The sequence below is a fragment of the Ambystoma mexicanum genome, chromosome 1q, assembly GCF_040938575.1.
Source record: "Ambystoma mexicanum isolate Mex_15411 chromosome 1q, UKY_AmexF1_1, whole genome shotgun sequence".
Lineage (NCBI taxonomy): Eukaryota > Metazoa > Chordata > Amphibia > Caudata > Ambystomatidae > Ambystoma > Ambystoma mexicanum.
Genome location: NC_090922.1, coordinates 696,593,215 through 696,614,898, shown reverse-complemented (window position 1 = coordinate 696,614,898; position 21,684 = coordinate 696,593,215). Strand labels below are relative to the sequence as shown.

At 43.3% G+C, this 21,684-nt stretch overlaps 1 protein-coding gene across 1 annotated transcript in view; it reads right to left on the bottom strand.

Moving 5' to 3' along the window:
- LOC138535513 (14 kDa phosphohistidine phosphatase-like) overlaps positions 1-21,684 on the bottom strand; it is a 215,298-nt gene that overhangs the window by 91,101 nt on the left and 102,513 nt on the right. The window contains exon 2 of the mRNA XM_069641301.1: positions 15,306-15,430. Coding sequence (XP_069497402.1) covers positions 15,306-15,430 — 125 coding nt within the window. The remainder of the gene's footprint in view (positions 1-15,305; positions 15,431-21,684) is intronic.

Genomic DNA, 21,684 nt, shown 5'->3' with positions numbered 1-21,684 from the left:
AGTTTCTTTCACATATTTCTGTTTAGCCTTAAACTTGATCAGGATTGGAATATAGTTTGGTCTGGTTATAGTCTCCGTTGTTTGAAGATCTACACCTGCTGTGGCATATTCTTGCGTAATGGCTCGCACCTTTGCTGCTGACAGGCGCAGGCGAGTTTGTTGACTGTTAGGCTCGACAGACGCTAAATACAAGTCGGTTTGATGTGAGTTAGCCGCCCATGCTATAGACAATATGTTGTGAGCACTTGCCTTTGTTTTAACCCCTTGATAGTTGTTGATTTCTAACATAGCGTTAGAAATGAAGATATAATTCAAAGTGGCCACGGACGTTCCCCTTTCCCAAGTCGGGATTTGTATGTTCCAATCCTTTGTCCAAGCGGCATTGTGAAAGTTCCTTGAGGTCATCAAGTTCATCCACGCTCAACATCTGATATCTGCTTGCGACGTAGTAGTCGTTGGTGTGGATTGATCTTTTGGGTGCACACAGTTAGAATTGAAGTCTCCACAGATTATTATGGACGTAATGTTCCATTCAATAACAATTGCATCAATGATATCGGCCATAGTTTGACAGAAGTCTGTAGTTGAGATTCTTTGGGGATTCCAATAGGTTGTAATTACAGCAAGATATGTCGTGGTCCAAGACCCTTCAATGTTTGAAAAGTGAGTCAATTGTAGAAGGACGGCCAAGACCCCGTACGATCTTATGATTGTCTTGATGGTCTTCAGGTCTTGGCCTATTCGTACTGCAATGAGTAACCCTGAAGATGGACGACCAAACAGACCTTTTACTGCTGGTGAAGTTTCAATTTCAAAACCATCCATTGTTGGTTCCTCGAGCAGCCACGTCTCTTGTAGACAGAATGTCCAATCGTCTTAGGTCCTCACTGTTGGGGTTGGTTAAATGGGCGGGACCTCTAGTATTCCACGAAGTTAAACTCATTGTGGTTCGAAGTCAGCGCCCCTTTTAACCAGTTCCATGGTCTGCCTGACGGTGCTTCTTTCTTTGAGCTGGCAGGTGCAACGCATACTCTCTTTGACAGTGATTCCTTTCTATAGTTTCTGTGGCTGTTGGTTCTACCACAACGTGGAGATCGTTCTCTTGCGCTCCGTTTTCTTTGATATCTGTATTGCCTGTCAGTATTCGGGTAAATTGATCTTGTTTCGTTTCTTTCTTTATAATCCTGATCGTAAAATACCTCCCTTGAGTCCGTCGAATATTTGCGCTTTGACTGATCTGTAGACTCCTCAAAATGAGCCTTCAGCTCTGCTCTTCGGGAGCTGTGGCGATCTGTTGAGCTGGGCTCATATGTCGATTTGTATGCGCTCTTTTCCTCTCGTATGCAACAATAATACAAACGCATGCGTAATGCTAAGTAAACTTATATTGCATATGAATGATCTACTTACAAAACTTTGAAAAGATGATAATATGCATTAATATTAATGACTACAAATAATATCGTCATATAGCGATGATTATGCCACTGCTCTTATGAACACCTTTTCAATTATCAATAGTAGCACCTTGGGAGAAAACAATGATAAAAGTACTGATGGGACGAAGTCGTCCAATTAAAGAAAAGACTTATTTGCACCGATATTACACGGGGCGATAATGCTCGAGTACTTAAAAAATAAATCTTTACCACTAGGTCTGACAGTCCGTAACGAGCCGAGGATTTTCCTGGATAACTCCATATTTAAACTCCAATGGAGTTATATATCTAACCGGTGTGTGAGGGATTGGTTAATCCTGATCATTGATACTGCCAAGGAGACTGCTACCAAAATAGAAATGAACCTCAAAAATTAAAGACATTAAAAAAAACTCACCGCTCTTGACACATAAAAAAAGAATAGAGGAGATTGAGAAAGATGAGAGTTTAAAGAAAACAATAGTCTAGATCGAATCTCTAGATTTAAAGACCTAGCCAAATTTCTCATGAAAGAGCATTTGCATACACAAAAGAAGGGTATCAAACCCCAGCTTTCCAACAAAACGGTCAGAATAATCGGTCAAGAAGTGTCAGTTTTCGTCCTACATCCTATAGCAGTAGTACCAATAGTAGTAGCACTAATGATCCAGATGATTCCACTGTAGGAAGTTCTAATCAACCACCCAAAAGAGGGAGAGGCAATCCCAACTTTAGACAAACACGAGGAAATCGGAACAATTCATGGAGACCTTTTTTTTTTATATCAGGGCCCGTCCAAAGGGACTTGGAACGACAACCACAAGCAAACGCGGAGCGGGAGTCGCTTTTACTAAATCTGTCGAATTAGGTCTTAACGGAAAAAGAACAGTCCGTTTTAGAGAAAAGCCTAGGTTTCGTGATGACCAAGACGCATAACTTTCGAATTCCGCACCGATTTCTACAAATTAATGCAGAAGATCCATATTAAGGAATTCTTTGCTATCTCTTCTAGCAAATCGAGTCCCAATAATTGTAACGCTCACCTGATTCTCGCAGAGGCGCCGGTCTTGACTGGGCGACTACCGTATCTTCAAAGGTGATGTGCAGCACCCAATTGGCTCTTTGGGCTGGACCTCTGTGCCCTGTATGCCTGACGTGCAGAGTAAGATGTCTGCAGATAGAAAATACAGGGTTAATGAACTGGGGTTATTGGGGTGTCCCTATCTCTTTCCTCTTCTCCTCTCCTGTAGACCCCCACAGGTTAACGCTCTCACCTTAGCTAAGTGAATGCCGAGCTCTCCATCTGCCTCGGGGCAGGGGCTGTAGCCAGTTTCTTCACTGGATAGGTAGCGCAGGCCTCTTGACTTCAGAGGACTGCTGTCCGTCGTTAACTGCACGAACGGTAAGTTTCGAGTAACTCAAATGTCTTTAAAGTCTTTAATAATGATGTCTCTTGTTTTGCAGGGTTCCGGCGATGGCGGATGACGGGCTGAAGTGAGTTGAAGATGGAGCCTGTGTGATGAATAGAAGCGCCTGGAAGCACATAAGTAAGCGCTTGTTGCCAGCTTCACAAAGCGCTCTAACTGTCTTTTTATTTTGCAGGTACAAGTTCGGAGCGGCTGCAGGGTGCCGGGATACCCACTGGGTTAGATGTGGAAAGGAGTAATGGCACGTGAGTATTAAAGTTCCCCAATGTCTTTAAACGCACCTTGTTTTGTCTTTCAGATGCGAGATGCAGCGCCGACGGCCTCCGGAGCGTGCGAAGAGTTGGTAAGCTTTTGTCTTTCAGATGCCGGAATGCAGTGTGAAGACCTCCGGAGCGCACGAAGAGTAGGTAAGCCTTTGCCTTTCAGATGCCGGAATGCTAACCTGTTCTTTCTTGTCTTTATAGGTGTTGCTGAAGACTGGATTCAGGATGGTAAGCCTTTTTCCTTAGGCCCAGGATCAGATGCAGAAGACACGATGAGCGTTCTGCTGCAGAGGATGCAGAATAACGCAAAGCAAGATTCATCCATCGGGTGTGGTTTAAATAGCCTCCTGTAGTGCTTAGGTGTCTCCTTCCACAGCCACGCCTAGTAAGAAAAGAGTTCCTGCTTTCCAGAAGAGTTCCAGTGTTCTGAATCTAGGGAGTGGCTCCTGCCCCACCCAACAGGAAAAGTAGTTCCAAACAGAAGAGGATCAGAGGCTCAACTGGCAGGCAAGTGCAGCATGGTCTGCTGCAGGTAAGTCCACCCAAGGCATTATGAGCCCGGCGCTTCCAGCGCTGGGACTGGGCATATTTATGAGCCTGGTGCCACCGGCGCCAGGACTGGGTCCAAAAGGTCCCAATTGGGACTGGTTGGCACTCGGAACCTGGGTTATGGATCTGCTTCCAAGGGAGTTGGGAAAACCCTGACCTTTTGGAAGCAGAGATCATGACAATAATATGGTGAACCACACTGGCCTTCGCCCCCCTCTCGTTTCTACCGCCCCCACTCATTCTTTTTCGAGAAGCGAGTTCTGGCGGAAGTTGCCAAACTCGAACAACAGAATACTAAAGTATTTCATAATCTCACTAAACTATAAACCATGGCCCTGACAAGCCCGGCTCAAAATTAGTCTATTACAATTAAAAAAGCAGACAAGGGTGGCGGAATAGTGGTACTGAATCGCATCGATTATGTTAATGAATGTAATCGACAACTCTTAAATGAGGACTACTATAAAAAACTCAGTGGGGACCCCACTCAGGAGTTAGCCCAACTCATCAAACTTCTTAAGCTAAAGCGCGAGAATGGATTAGCCCCCAAGAAAGTGACTTTTTGATCAATAAAAATCCCAGTATTCCATGTTTCTATTCGCTTCCCAAGATTCATAAAACCCTTGTGAACCCACCGGGCAAGCCTATTTGTGTGGGAATCAACTCCATCTTGGAACCGCTCTCAATTTTTGCTGATCACTACCTCAAAGGGTAGGTCTCTACAATGAAATCCTATTTAAAAGATACAAAAGATGTGATCAAGAAGTTTGAGGACATGTAATACAATCGAGACTCTCAACTAATGTTGACCCTCGATATAGCATCTTTGTACACTAACATACCACAACAGGATACTTTGGAGAAAATAGAAGCACTACTCTTGACTCGAACAGATACTGATCCGGTGCCCACTTCTTTTATAATGTGATGCATCACTTCAGCTCTAACCAAAAAATGTTTTGAATTTGCAGGTACTTTCTATCAACAAATAAAAGGGACTGCCATGGGGGCCACTATGGCCCCCAGTTTGGCAAACCTGTATGTCGAATTTTTCGAGAAAGTTTGTTTTTGCGGGCAACCCCTTCAGTAATAACATTAAAGCCTGGTCACGCTACATTGACGATGTGCTCGTGATATGGGAGGGCACACGTGAGACAGCAGCAGAATTCCTAGACTGGCTGAATAGCCTAAATAGACACCTTCAATTCACTCCTACCATAGAGCAAGAGGCAATCAATTTTCTAGACTTGACTCTATACCATGAAAATGGCAAAATCAGTGTCGGACCTTTTCATAAAGATACAGAGAAAAACTCTTTTGCATTATAAATCGCACCATATTAAACATCTAAGAGACAACTTGCCCTTCGGGCAATTTTTAAGGCTAAAATGTAACAGTTCTAGCTAAGAGTCTTATGAAAAGGAAGCTCAACATTTTAAGGCCAAACTTCTGAATAGAGGCTATCCAAAGAGACTTATTAGAAAGGCGGCGAAGCGCGCTTTTAATAACAATAGACAAGCCTTATTGGAAGATAAACCTAAAAAAAGCCTGGAGGATAGAATAGTGTGTGTGAACACATTCACTAATCAGTTTGGCTAGTCGGAAGATTATTTCTAAACAATGGAAAGTGTTAAAAACCACCAAGTCTTTACCTATAGAGGCAGATTTAGTGTAGGCATAATCGAGTCAGTCAAAGTAGATTTCGTAATCCCACAGTGCCCACGACTAGTATCACTAGTCAATAGGACCTTCCACCTGTCACGGGCCATCACCCTTGCGGACAATGCGTAGCTTGTAAAACGACATCCAGATCCCATGAAGTCAACATAGGTCGCAATATAATTTTGACCCAGAAATCATTTTCGAACTGTAACACTGACCATGTAGTGTACATGGTTACGTGTCCTTGTGGTCTCCATTATATTGGTAAAACCAATCGCAAGATTAAAATTCAGATTAATGAACACAAGAGTTGTATTAAGAACAAAACACTCCAAGCTCCGATGGTAAAACATTTTGTCGACAAAGCACATGGTTTTGAGAGTTTTAGCTGGACAGTGCTGTTGGTGGTCAAAGCGGATACCCTGGTTATTCAAAATTATAAACTCTTACAGAAAGTACAACTTATTTTTCAAACACGCAGTGACCTCTATGGGTTAAATGATGCCATTGAGTGGCACAAAGTTAAATAAGTTTCCAGGAAGTACATTGTCATACCAGTTCCTTTGACTTTTTGCCGTGTTTCTACCACACCACTGCACCCAATTAGCTGTCCCCATTACCTTTCATTTCTGCGGTAATACCTGACTGGGTTGCCACTTGGTGAAATATTCATGTTTCCACCCTGCATTTCCTCTTTCCACCACTAGGACACCTCCACTAGCAGACTAAGGATTCTGCATGGACACAAACAAGGGACTCTACATCTCCCTTTCCCCTCCCTGGCTTGACTATCTTTTGATGGCCGACGGCGTTGTGTGGTTCATTCCCCGCGGGTTGTCGGGAGTGTAATTTGTTTTTAAATACACACGCATTTTTGCTCTTTTTGCAAGGGAACGCGCCTACACTGTCCCGCAAGCTGAACTGAGGAGCGTTTTTTTTTACTGCGGCACTCGCCAGATGCTTAGACTACAAGCGCCAGTGAGGGTAAGTCTCTTTGGACATGCGTAGCATTACGCTGCTGGGACATTAGGGTGTCACCCACAGTTTACAACAGCCTTGAGTACAGTGAGTACAGTGTTTCCATTGTAAACACATGAACATTTTAATGACATCCGCTTTCATTTTTTTCAAGTGGATGCTAGCCCCCACCCAGGCGTTTTGATTCCTCGCTGATCCCAGTGAAGGACTGTATTTAGAACACACCATAATCGCGACGCCCACAGAGACTACTCTAATAATTTTGTTGATTACAAGGTAAGAGGTGCACTCTTTAATGTCTTCTTCTCTGATTAGCCATGGTATTTTTTCTGTCTAGGCTCATATCTGTTGAGGCATCACAGCATTGTGGTTTTTGTCTTGAACAACTGAGGCTATTTTGAGATCAAGTATTGAGGAAATGTGGCCCTTCATTACACCAATTGGGTTTTTTAAGAAAAGAAAATATATGTTGATTTGGACATTTGTGCACACTCACGGTTAACAGATGGCAGTTAGAGGTTCTAAATAGTAGTTTTGATACGATTTGTATGTATCTCCACAGATATTGAAAACTGTAAAGGGTGCACTAAGTGTTTGAAGACGGAATAACATCCAGCCTTCCCCTGTACTACTTCCACTCTGATGCTAGGTAAAAGATGTATTTGTTTCTCTTTTGTCAAGCTACAACAGATTGAATCTGTCTTCTCTGTAGTGAATACCTTGACGCGCACAGTGATTTTTAAAATTTTTTTAGCAGCACCAACTTGGTTTGAGCACTTTATAATGTTAATGTGCCACATTGATTGATAAAGCGAAAGTGACGGATCGAAAACACCCTCCTGAAGAAAGTTCAAAAGAAAAATATACGAACTGAAACATGTTGAGGCATTACACCAGTTATTAGATCTTCTGGTTTGTGTATTTGGATCTTTATCGACCAAGAATGTTTTCCTCTCCTGTATATGTCATACTAAGGTGTAAACAGGAGTTGTGCCCTAATCTAGTTAAAGACTAGCGATGAATTGTTACAATTTATTTGTTAGCATTTTGCTTCGTGTCACTTGCACTTTATATTTTATGAGTTTTTAAAATCTGTATGTTTTTTAAGATGCGTTTTAAAGATTAATAACAACATTTATATATTGTGATATTAGTTTGGTGAAGCAGATTGTTTTCTCTACTTTTGCTATTTGTATTTTGTTACAAATAATATTTACCACCACATTTGCGTACACACTTACCAGGTGTTGCATTTTATTTTTTAAACTGCAACGTTAATTTCTTAAATTACTACACCCACGTGCTAATAATTTCTAACAACGCACTGTGAGGACTAAGAAATAAGAGGTGGTCACAAAAATTGTTTTATCAAAGTCAGCCATTTTAATAAACAGAAATGGGTTTGAAAAATGCCTCTCCAGCCCTATTCTAAACAGAGTTCTCCCTACGTGAAAACGAAAACTAAGGATCTGTCTGTGTCAAGTAGTCAGTAACTTAAAAAGGCGTCCGTGTGTCCAAAACATTCTAAGCAGGACCATCGCACTAGAAACAAAACAAAAAGTGCGTGGAAATGAAAAGACTTCTGCCTCGCGAAACACAGCTGTCCAGCTTTAAAGTGTCTTAATTGATGATGCGAGGCAGAACGTGCAGTGTAACAGCGCAATGGGCCTTGAAAAATCAATGTTCATTGTGTAGAGCAGGAAGAGAGGAAGGAGATAAAACAGTATTGGGAGGGTGTGGTATGCAGAATACTATACAAAGGTCATTTAAGCCAGGGGCTGGAAAGCTAGGCAAGTGGATTCAGAAGGGGGCCATGTGGGTGCTGGAAAGTTCTGGCATATGGTGTGACAGATGACACTAAGGAAGAGGCTCGAAAATGGAAAAGATTTACTGAGACATAGGTTAAAGGGCGATTTTCACTGTAAGGTTTAAATGAGGGAGAAAGAAGAATAAGGGGGGTTCTAGCTTTCTGGTGAGAGGGAGGTACTGCTTCCGGTGCTTCGAGCTCCTGGGGAGGAAGAGGTGCTTGTGGCTGGCAGGTGAAGTCAGGGGCTGCCCTAATTGGCTGCCTCTGAGGTTTACCCTGCAGGGCTGGAGACTGGTAGCCCTGTAGAAGGAGCTCTGGGAGGCCGCAGTATAAATCAGGGGCAGTGTCCCTGCAGAAACAGCTGGATCGTTCTTAGCTTCAGAAAGGGCCTAGCGAGTTGAGGGTGTGACGACCATTCTGAAAAACAAAGAGCTCAGTGCAAGTATAACTAGGTTGATGATCAATTAAGACTCCTTCTGCAGGGTCTGTTAATTGGCAAAGTGTCATACCGGACACAGTAGCCAGAATCAAAAGTATTAGCTGTGGGGTTTCTTTATTCACGCAGAAGGAGTCCGAATTTCAAAATCACCAATCGAATGATCTCTAAATCATTCGATAATACCTTAGGTAAGGAAGTAACCAAGAGCTGAAACTGTTCATACTGCATTGTTTTCATAGCCAAAGAGTGCCAAGATAGGATGTCTTAGGTTAGAGGGAAACAACTTGCATTTGAATTGCTATGCTAACCCAATGAAAGGTACGTATCGCTATAGAGTGTATTTTCTTTTATTCTCATGTGTCCAATGCAAACACTTACCACAAATGTTTCCATGTTTATCAATGACGAGCGGGGTTGTCCATCTGTATTTTCCGATGAGTGAAGCGAATATAAAAAGTGCATAATTGTGAAAGTGTGTGGTGGTTATTATTGTGTCTAGTTTGTTTTCCTTTTGGGTTGCACCTAGAGGTAAATGCAAAGTACATGGCCTATATATGTTTAGTTAAGATCCCATAGTAAAATTGTGGCAGAAAGGGAAGTGTCAGGATTTATCCTACAAGCCTGTAGCTTTGGAATAAGATCTTTCTATTGCTATAACAGGAGGTGAACGGCAAAAATGTCAAAACATCTATTGGGGCAAAAAGACACCAAGGCCAAGGTAAGAACTAAGAAAACTACAACTTTTATGGGAGTTGCAGAACTACTATGAATGGTAGGGTTTGTGACCCAGTCTCCTTCCCCAATGTTGCCATTCTACGCCAATAAAGTCTTCCTTTGCCTACTGTTTTGACTCACCAGTGTGCATGCCCTCAAACAAACAGTTATATTTTCAACTGGTGCACATACAAATGTCCAATACAAATTATAAACTGTATAAGCAGCAGTATACTTAAGGCTACAAGACCCCACATATGGAAATCAGAACAAAATTCCAATTTTTTTAAGTCATCCATGGTGGTTGAGCAAATCTGGTATGCAGACTATATCTGTTCACATCAGAACACTTATGCCAACTTTGAATTCTAAAACACATTTAATATCCCAAATTTATTTTATTAAACATTTATGCACACACAAGGACAATATAATATACAGATGAAATCCATGTCATAGAAAAAGAAGATCTCTTGAAACATAAAACACGTATTTAAAACCAACCGTGCCATAATGCACTCCTTTATTTTTTGAAAAAAATGGGAGCAATGTACAAATAGTATGCAATTCTATACTCCTCCTCTAGCCGAACTTGTCCAAGTTTCTGTCCTCAAGGCTCGATTCCGTCTGACATTCATCAGGGGCTGTTATTTACAATACGTATGTTTAGTCTACTTGACTCAATCAGTGCAGAACACTCCTTTCAAAGTTCCCTAAATACATAAACCAAATATATTTCATTAGAATAGGTCGATAATTGATCCAAAAAAAAAAAAACCTAGGTTTGCCCTATTATATTGTTAGGCAGAATTATATGCAGTACCCTTTGGGAACACCACACACAATTAAGACTACAAGTGACAGTACAAATTCACCTTTGGTACTAGCCTGTACTACACAGTTTAAGTGGTAGCGATGGCTGAGCAGCCAGACTTATCTCAAGATAAGTGAGCATTATCAAATAGTTACACAAAGGACAGCAATTACTATGATTCAAACAAACACTGACTCAAGGTTTTCAAGTAAAAAAATACATTTATTTTACTCTTCAGTTGTATAACATTTCACTATTATTAAAGCAGTTTAAAAATCACACTCTTAATGCACCACACCACGCCTAATAAGTTCCAGACAGCTCACAAAATGAAGTGGGAGCAAAATGGCCCTCCAGCAATTTAAAAGGGAGGGAGAGAAAGTTAATACAAATTGAACCACACCAACAGGTACGTACTCAGGGCAATTGAGGAAGAGGAACTACAATGATAGAATCAGATCGAAAAGGCTTGGGGCCAAAGTCACTAGGTCAAAAGTATTTTGCTCAAGATCACACCGTTCCGGGTAGTTCGCAGTAAAGTTCATGCCACGGGTTCCGGGAGAAGTTGGGTGGCAGAAAAGTTAGTTCGAAGAGAAGAGACTCGGTTTGGAGAAAGATTTTAAACACTTTCACCGTGGCTGAACGAAAAACAGCCGGATTTGCACAGTACCTTAAAATGGAGAGGAAGCTGTAGCTGAGGCAGAGGTTCCTGGTAGTTCCTGCAGGCTCACGGTTCCTGAAGCGACTGTCGGACTGACAAGAAGTAGGAAGACTGGAGGGTCCTGCACTACCCAGGGAAGAAACCAGCAGCAAAGCAACGAATAAAAGGTGCGCTCCTTAAAACCCAAGCAGGGTCTGACCTTCCTGGCTATCCAGCCCACTGTAGCTGTGTACATCAAATTCGACCGGGGGGGGGGGGGGGGTCCTGGCTTGAAGTTTGGGTGAACTGGTTGTTCCCACTAGCTCAAGGGAAGCAGTTTCCTGGAGGATCTTCTCTGTCGTCGGATTCTGAAGATTCAGACCTACAGCAGGGCTTCACACCGGGCAGTTCAGTCATCGTAGGGGTCCTCTTCTGTCAGCTCCTCCTTCGTTCTTTCTTTCCAGCGGCGTCTCTGCCTTTCCAGTCCCAGAGACAAGCTTTTTATGCATTTTTCCCCCATTCATACAGCCTGGCGTCAATCGCACAGCAGGGTGGCTGTCCTGGCAAGGACAGTCCCCCAGCCAATCAAACAGGAGTGCGACTTGGGTTACCAAGGGAACCCATAGCAGGAGTCCCAATATCCCTCCCTCACATCCTGCCTACCCAGACTTTCAGATGCCTTAAGGAGGGCTTCTCTGTAGAAGCCCGCGAAAAGACGGCGAACAAATGGACCAAACCTGGTTTGGTGCGCAGAGTAAAACACGAGAAAGACTAACAAAAAGAAATGGCGAATAAACCCAGCCGGAGCCAAAATACAATCTATTTGGTCAAGCGGGTTTATGTTCGAGGCTAATATAATAGCCTAAAGCAATACCATGGTTATTTAAGAAAACCGTGGTAGAAGAAATAGGGTAGTTACAATTGCCACCAGCCAAGTCTTGATGAAAAGGGTGTGAAACAGTGCTCCAAGAAAAACAGACAAAAAGGGATAAGAATTAACCCTTTCCAATACCCCATGTAAGATGGGGTGTACTAGGCCTGTGGTTTAAAGAGACTACATAAAGTTAATGGCAACTTTACATGTTTTTGGGAGACAGTAGTCGGTCCCAAAAAAATGGAGCCAGTGGGAGGTCTGAAAGACAACCCTGTGTCACTGCACTGAAGGTGAGGCTCCAGAGCCCAAGATATCACAAATTGAAAAAATACACACAGCAAAACACATGTAAGAGTGGGAAAAAGGTTCACACTCTTACCAGGTGAAAAAAATAAACCCTAGAAATCCAGCAAAGCTGCTGACGGACTCATTAGGTAAGGGAAACCAGCCATTTATGAGAATTCTCCCTAACATATATACATACAAGAAATGTTTTCTACATATCTTACAGGTGTCTCTCAGAAGCTTCTTTAGTCCACCTTCAACTTCAAATGTTGATCACACTACTTCCATTACTTAAAGTGCATCAAAATAAAAACACCCTCTTGCTATTCTGAGAAGATACAAAGGTATCCCCACTATAGTTATTCAACAACCTTCATTGTCTGGTACCTATGGTGCTTGTTCAACCACCTCGGTACAATGTAGTTTACCTCTAACTGAGGGAGCTCACATAGCCATGTTGTATTCAATGTGTTCTGAATCCGATAATGTGGAACCCTCTGCAAGTACTCCAATAGTTGATGTATAAAACAAGGAGACAACGCGAACATAGAGGAAACCTCTTAGTCAACCCATTCTCCCTCGTCTTCAAGTATGTAGATTTCAACAATGACATAATGCTCCCAAATGCAAGTCTGATTTACCTACTTGTTTCATTAAACGCCTAGAAAAGAATTTGAGTCTCCTTCTCCGTTTGAGCGTGTGCGAATTCAAAGTGGCCGGCGCTAGAAATATACAAAAAAATGGAGCGTGATGACGCAATTGCGTCATCACTTGACCGCACAATAATGTGGTTCTGTTTGAGTGCCGCTCTAATCAGTAAGGAAACCTTAAATGTAAACATCCCGGGTCTGGAGGAGTTTCCATCTTATTGCGATTAGATGGAACTGGATGGTATGGATTTAAACATTTAACAAGCCACATTATATTGCCTGCAAACATATCCCATTCGGGAATCGCAAATACTCATTCAATGATATTGTTGCATGCATAATTTCTCGTGTAATGGTTACATTACCGTTATAGTTGAAATCCAAACGTCAAAAGGTAACCAATTATTCCACTGGTAGGGTGCACACAAAGTAAGCTCATGAGACATGATCTCCTACAATTCACAAGACATGATCCGCTACATTGTTTTTCGTGTTGGTGAGGACCATGCTGTCTTGACCCATATAGCATGAGGATACTGATTCAATGTTTTTTGCCTGCACCATTCTCATAAGAGTTACATTGATGTACCGTTATTGGTAGAATCCAATATTACATAGATAGGAAAAAGACAAACTCCCATCATTCATGGAACATGGTCCCCTACATTATTTGTCACACTAACGAGGAACCGTGATAACTCGACCAACAGAGCACAAAAAAATGATTGAAAAGGCACATCTCCTAAGTCACATTATGCCATTCCAGATAATCATTCAGCCCAGTTTGATGACTATTAAAGGTAACCAATTATTCCACTGGTAGGGTACACACAAAGCAAGCTCATGAGACATGATCTCCTACAATTCACGAGACATGATCCGCTACATTGTTTTTCGTGTTGGTGAGGACCATGCTGTCTTGACCCATAGAGCATAAGGACACTGATTCAATGTTTTTTTCCTGCACCATTCTCATAAGAGTTACATTGATGTACCGTTATTGGTAGAATCCAATATTACATAGATAGGAAAAAGACAAACTCCCATCATTCATGGAACACGGTCCCCTACATTATTTGTCACACTAACGAGGAACCGTGATAATATCGACCAACAGAGTCGACAAGAACAAAAAAATGATTGAAAAGGCACATCTCCTAAGTCACATTATGCCATTCCAGATAATCATTCAGCCCAGTTCGATGACTATTAGTTAAAAAAATAAATATGTGTTCCAAATTGAGTAGTTTTGTATTCACATGCTCCTGAGAAACCTTTAGAATCACCCATTTTAAATCAGTAGAGGAGTGGTCAAATTCTATACAATGCTCAACTAGGGGCGCTTGTTCAATTGTATTTTTGATACAGCTTCTGTGCTCTATTAGTTTAACACTTCCTATTGGTGTTACCAATATAATTACGTTTACATGGACAAGTAATGAGATATACAATATTTTCTGAGTTGCAATTAGTGTGTTCATTAATCTCCCATGTTCTGGATAGCCCAATATCCACGGATTCAAATTTTCTTAGTAAAAGAGCACATGACACAATTGCCACAATAAATGTGTATACCAACTATATGTGCAGATCACAACAGAAAACAATAGACAGGCAACATGTATTGGCAGTATATCTGCAGAATGGTGTAATGCAACAACCTACAGTAGACAATGCACATAACCGTAATTAAATAGACCCTATAGGATATTGCGGCATGAAATATTTTTTAGCACAAAATTGCTTTTATTGCAGCATTTTTGCCCGATTAAGAGTCCCTGCAAAAATGCTGCAATAAATGCAATTGTGTGCTGTAAAACTTGCATTTTATTATGCCGCAAAATATTTCATGCCGCAATATAAAAACAAACATTATGTATGGAAATAATGTAACCACGAATGACAAAAAGGAGACACAGACGCCATACCATGCAAGATGCACAGACAACACGTACAGACATTTATGATGCACATAAGCAGGTTCTGAACGCACACAAGAGTAAAATAAGATGGCTATAGGGGAGCAAGCAAAATGTCCACGGAATACATACACAAACTGAATCATTGGAAAAACGTTTTTATAGAGTTAAGGCTACTACATTTAAAAAGGCACACTCTACAAACGATGGGGATGACGATACTAGAGTACAACCACTCAGTGCAAATGATTTGTTTCCCCTCATACCAAGTCCATTGCACCATAAATGTAACCTTAATGCGCACTACACCACTATTTCACAACACAAACATGAAACGTTAGCTATCACACGCCAGCTTCTTGTCTTGTAGTGGGCGTTTAGGGTAAATAGGTGTGGTTTTGGTTTGTATTATGGAAATGGGTAATTTTAACTGAGTGTTGAAACCTTAACATTCAAAGACATACGACCAAACTCAAGATTGTACAGATAAGGGCAGATTGACACAAATAATATTCAAGGACCTATGCAGCCACCGTACAAAACAAGGTTTGACTTGTCTGCACTTAACTAACCCAATTCCACTTAATTTCTTCCCCATCCATATGTGGGAGGTGAACAATCAGTGGCTGCTGCCTCCAAAGCAGTGGAGTGTGTGGACCCATATGTACACGTTTTAAGAGGCCTTGCAGACTTCAAGGCAGAGAGACATGGTGCAGAATTCCAATTCCATGTAAGGCACACAAACTCTAAAGCGCAGTGAAGGACTGAGTTTGTAGATTGCTGAAAGGCATTGATACACATATAGACATTAGCATACAACTTTAGTGTTGCTCCTAAATATTAATGAAGAAAATAGACCAACTTACAGTGGATTCGCCAAACACTCTTATTTTCTTATCTTTGCTGTTGTGTTCTATTTTTCCTCCTCCGAGACATTTGGACTCCAAACCCAATGCTTCCAATTGAGGATTTAGCTTTTCAAATATATGATCTAGAACAAAATGATCTTATAAGTTACAAAAACACCAACTATTCTGTAATTAGTCAAATTGTAAATGATTCAAATCTATTTAAGTCCACACCATTGAAAAACATCAGAAAAACATTTATCAAATAAATCCAAGCAGAGCGAAAGTGAAGTTTAATGCTGCAGGCATGGGAATTAGTGGGTTAGGTTATTCGTATGGGATCCCATCACTCCAGGGCTTGATACACGCATCCATAAACAGCAGATGCTGAAAATAGTACACAACCAGGGATTTCATGAGCCATTTCAGAAACACTTTCCACCCGGCATAGTAAATTAAACGCCTTATTAATACATGATCTATGTATGAATGAAAATCATCAGATCTGCAGGTTACTTGGAGGGACATTTAAAAAAGGTGGTTGAGGTTCCATGGGATCGATTATAGTGATGGCTTAGTGTCTCCATTTTTTATATACTTGTATACAAGGCAATGCACCAATTGACAACCTACAGATAAAGATAAATTGCTTGGCTGCAGTATACTCTTGCATCCTTAATGAATGTTTGACTGGTTGTTCTGACATTTGTTCTCGTTTATATTTTTGTTTATTAGATTTCTGAAAAAGATAGGGCGGTCTGCCTCAAAATGCGTAGTGTAGAATGTATATGAGAGAATTTCAACGATATACCATCTTCATGGACAAATAATTGCTCCAATATGATTTTGAATTGTTATCAGAGGAGTTAAATAACAGATGATAAAAACAACAAAATGTATCATTTGGTTAAGATTGTGAAATAAGAATCATTGTTGTGTTTCTTCTTTTCTTTAACAATGAAATAGAATGAGAAAGATGAGATTTAAAATTGACATTTGTAATACAAAGGAAATATCTCCGACTTTGTTTTGTGAATACATAAATGTTGAATACCAGTGCTAGGGATTACAATGATGCATTACACTTTTTTCATGAAACTGTAAGAGGAATGGAGTGAGTGGGTAACTTGTCAAATGATTTTGATAAGCAGATTGTTATTATTCTTGTCCCTGTAGGTCGGGACAAACCCAGGGCACCTGAAATATATTTGAATGTTAAGTTTTGGTTTAGAAAAGTATATTAAAAATCAGTATCAACAGTAGTGCACCCCCGAAGAAGCTGATAAGGAGAGAGATCAAAAACTACATGCCAGTACTTTGTCACAATATTTTAGAGCTCAGCGAATACCGGGAGGCCTGAGAGTGGACTTGGAACCCACGTTGTGTAGAGATAATCCAGGTTTTGTTAAACGTTGGCAGCAAATTCTGAACAAGTGATCTTTGGATTTGGTTCTCCTCACAATAGAGGAATTGGCAAAATCATTGTCACAATTAGAGGGGCGCTGTTGCGCGGCTACAAGATGGCCGCAGCCTGAGAGAGCTCAGACACAGCAGCCTGAAATATCCTAAACTATCCTCCATATTGCGACCACAGCAGTGCTCAGACACCCTCTCTCCAGCTTGGCACTCCAACGCTGCCTCGATTGAACCCCTCTGTAGCCCTCAGGTGACCACCACCTCTCTGCGGCGCTAACATCAGGGCTGCCTCCCCATAGTGGAGTGCCTGACCCGGCGGCGGTGCTGGAGGAGCAACCCCAATGGCAGTTCGCCACAACACCCATGGTCCGACACCAGCGCATGCACCAATTTACACCAGCCCCCCGGAGCAGTAAGTCTGTCCTTTGTTTCCCTTTGCGGCACGGCCGCTGTCTGCCACCCTCTGGGCAACCCTCGATGGCGCTCCGCTCACTTAGCTGCGGGTGGCACGGCGGCACTGCTTTCCATTGCGGACCGGCCCACGCCTAGGCCGCTTGCCCACCCTCCCCCCCTGAATAAGTGTTCCCTGCACCCCGGCTTGGGGGCACAGTGGCGGCCTATGGCGTGGGGGTCTGTGGTACCGCTCCCTCACTCTTGGAGCGTGAATGGCTCCTGCTGACAAGCTAGGGAATACCTGGGAAGGTACCCACCGCTGAATTAAACTGCTGCTCCTGGGGGCCCACATCCTCGGCTGGCCACATCTCTGCTTACTTGAAGGGGTATCAGGTAATAATATCGCCACATATATGGTTGCCGTAAATAATATCGCCCGGAAAAAGTTGTGGATATATTATTTGGGTGACCATATATATGGCGACAGGGGCACAAAAAAAAAACAAAAAAAAAAAATGTGGGTGTTGCGGTGGTGTCCTCCGCATGTTTGCAATAATGTCCCCACAAAAAACAACCATTTTTCGGCGATATTTTTGTGGCGACATTACTACATGGAACCCTTGAAGGCACCCGCATTGCTTCCGCCCCAACCATCTCAAATGGGGAGCCTGCTCCTCAGGACCAGTCCCCCAGCCTCCCAAGGGCTGCGGTGGCAGCCTGCGGCGCAGAGCCCTGAGAGTCGGTCCCCTCACTCTTGGAGGAGGAGCAATCCCTGCTGAGACGGCTAGAGAAAAAAAAAAAAAAAAAAAAAAAAGGTGGTGGGCGCCCGCCCCTGGCTGCAACTGCTGCTCCCGTGGGCCCATATCCTCAGCCTGCCACACCTCACCTCCTTCCTCAAGCAGGATGCCCACTCCTCAAGACTGTGCCTCCAGCCTGTGAGGACTGTTGCATCTGTAGTCCCCCCCCCCCCCCCAACCCTTGGATCGCTTCCACATGGGAGGTGCCCGCCACAGCGCTTGGACAGGGCTGCCCAGCCTTGCCTGGCCACTTGCAATGAGACCCCAATAGAGCCAGCCTCTCCTCCAACGACCCTTCGCTGGGAGTGACCCGGGCTATACAATGGGGGAACAACAAAAGGAAGGCAAAAATTGATTCATGTGCACGCCAGGACAGGCCCTCTTCCCTCACCTGCCAGTGCCTCCTCATCCAGCACAATACACGTCTCCAACCTGAATCAGACACTTCTTTCCCTGAAAAACAGCACTGACAGTTTGGGCTCTAAAATAGACCCACTCGCATGCAAGGTGGATACCTCTGCTATTCAAATTGACAAATCATGTGGCTGCATGACTGAGGCCGAACAACGTATCGGTGACAAGGACAGACTGTCATCTCCGCAGAGGGAAGGGACCGTGCTACAGCAGTCAGTGAGACGTGTAGAGGCCAAAAACGATGATCATGAGAGGAGATCATGCAAGAACAACGTCCGCATCATAGGGGTTCCGGAGTCTACCCAGATGGACAACATGGAGAGATTTGCTGAAAGGCTCCTCACAGATATATTCGATCAACCCCCGGTGTCCAACATGTTCTTGGTTGAGAGGGCCTATTGCTCCTTCGCCCCAAAGCCACCCCCTGGCGCCCCGGACCGGACCATCATCGCCAGGATCCTTAATTACAGGGACAGAGCTCTCCTTAGGACGGCCAGGGACAAGGGTGAACTAAGATTCAGGTCATCAATCATCAGATTATTTCCTGACGTCAGCTCACAAGTTCAGGAACAGCGGAAATAGTTTCAAGCTGTTAAAAACAAACGTGCGATACGCTATGATGTTTCGTGCTGAGCTTTGCATCCTTTACAATGGCAAATCCTGGTTCTTCACAAACTGCCAGACTCAACCGATGCCCAGGCTACCCATGGCTGCTGAACCAGGTTTCCTCTTGCCCAAGTAACTTGTCATATTGGTTTACTGCCCTCTCCGGTTTATCTCCTGCTTAGTGGACCGATTGTCTTTTCCTTAATGTTACCTACAGAGGCTTGATATGTAATAACTCCTCTCAACTTGAACAATTTGTTTGAACCGCAATAGTATGACATTTTGTTATGGTTGCTGGTCACTTGAGCTACGTGGTTGCGCTCAGTACCCCGTCGACGCAGCCACTGCGTTCATAGCTCATTGTAGTTTGGGTTAATTGGGGTGGGACATGTGCCGGTATGTTGCGGTTTCCAGTGTTGGTGGGGAGTTATGGGTTCTGTACAAGGTGCTCATTCAAACTTGGTCCACTGTTGCTAACCTATTCGCCGGCTGGAAGCAAGATACTCATGGATATATACAGGAATGACACGCTACGCTGTACATCTAAATACACTTCAATGCTGTACATTCAAACGCTAGATGAAGGGTGAATCCTTAAATATAGTGTCTTAGAATATTAGGGGGGTGGTCACCAATGGCAAGAAATGTCAGTTGGCGACTAATCATGCCAAATTGCAGGGGGTCAATGTCCTGTGGGGCGTTGAATATATATATATTCCGTTTACATGAGAATATATGTGATATGGAGGGGAGGTTTATCTTGCTTGCTGGTGACTAAAGTTTTGTTTACAAATGTGTATGCTCCCAATGTAGACCAAAGTTTTTTCAGAAATGTGCTGCCATGGGCCATAGATACCTAACATACGAAGTGGTGGTGGACTTTAACATGGCAATATCATTAGACCTGGACCGCTCAAATAGGTCACAATCAACACTTTCAATGATGCCACTACTTGTGGCATCATTGCTGAAACTCTCGGCCTAGTAGATATCTGGAGCCATTTGTATCACGACACAAACAAGCGTACCTTCTTTTCAGGGGCACATGGGACATCCTCTAGGATAGATTGCATCATGCAGTCCGTCCCCTTAGCTGGCACAACACAGACCACTAAACTGTTATCGAGAAAACTGCCCGATCATTTTCCCGTAATGACAGTGATCCTTGTTGGGGAGAATTCTCATTTTATGGCTAATTTCCCTTACCTATAGGGTCCCCCAGCAGTTTCGCTGGATTTGAAGGTTTATTTTCTTCTCCTGCTAAGAGTGCGACTCTTTCCCACTCTTAGGCATATTTGCTATGTGTGTTCTAGGCTATTTTATTGTGTTTAATGTCTATGGGGTTTATCTCACCCTCATAGGAACCATCTTTTTACACATGTTACACAGCACCCTCAGTGCAGTGACACAGCGGTGTCGTAGCGACCCCCAAACCTAGACTCCAAGCCCTGGGACTGACCACTGTCTCCCAGGGCATGTAAAGTCCCAATTGACTTCACTAGTCATTTTTATGAACTAAACTAGTACAACCCATCTTACTATGGAGGTACTGGGAAGGGTTAATAATGTTTCCCTGGTGTTAATTTTCAAGAGGGTACCGTACAGTTCCTCTCTCAAAAGATTCTGGCTGGTGGCAGTGGTTACCACCAAAAATATTCGACCGCGAATATTTCTCTATGGGATTTTCCCATTGTTCGAGGCTACCACATTTACTGACAGACTAACATACCGCCGGTTTACTATTATATTAACTTTACTCCGGTAGGTTTTATTTGCCAGAACCTTTATATAAATTCTTTCTCGTGTCTTTCGGGGATCCTTTGTTCTTCCTTTTGGCGGGCTTCTGCCAAGAAGCCCTCCTTTCGGCACAACTGAGTCTGGGGAGGGTCCATTGTGTGGGGGGGGGGGGGGGGGGGGGGGGAGAGTAGGACCCCTGGACAGGGTTGCCGCAGCAACTCATGTCGCACTCTAACCTGATAGGCTGGAGGGTCTCCCGCCAAGATGACCACTCCACTGTGAGAGTGACAGCCAGTCTGTATGAATGGGGATCTTTTTGCATAAAAGCAGGGTCCTGAGGACTGGAATAGCAAGACGTCGCCACTGGAACTGCGGAACCGAAGAGAAGCCAAAGACAGCTGCAACAACTGAACCACCGGTGAAGCCCTGCTGCAGCGTCTCACCACTTTTCTCCACATGACAAGAGGAGATCTTCTTCTGAAGGAGCCTTCTTCCCTTGAGCTGGTGGGGCCAACCAGTTTGCCAATCGCCTTCTTGGAACTGCCTTGGTCGAATTGCGAGTGCCCAGCACTTGGAGGCCGGATAGCCAGGCAGCCATCCACCCGGACCGCGATTTAAAGGAGCGTACCTTTTATTCGTTGGGCAGCGCCGCGGCTGGTTTTATCCCTGGTAGTGCAGTAACTCAAACCTTCCTCCACGACGAGAGCCTCTCTTCCTCTGCTGGATCCCCTGAACTGCAGGAACTACCAGGAACAACCGCCACGCCAGGAGCCTCTTTTTCATTTTAAGGTACTTTGTTCCGCCAGGCCTCCTGTTTCGTGTGGTAGCGCTAAAGGCGTTTTAAATCCTTTACCTACCTGTTGGGTTGGCCGCCCCTATCATCTAACATTGTCTTTCGCCTCCTACATCCACCTTTTCAAATCATTAACCAAAGACTTGACTGCAGCTACAAGAAAACATTTTCTCCTGGGCCCTTTGCCCTGTACCACTGACTCTGGCACAGGCATATTGACTCGGCTGAATTTGTTCGAACT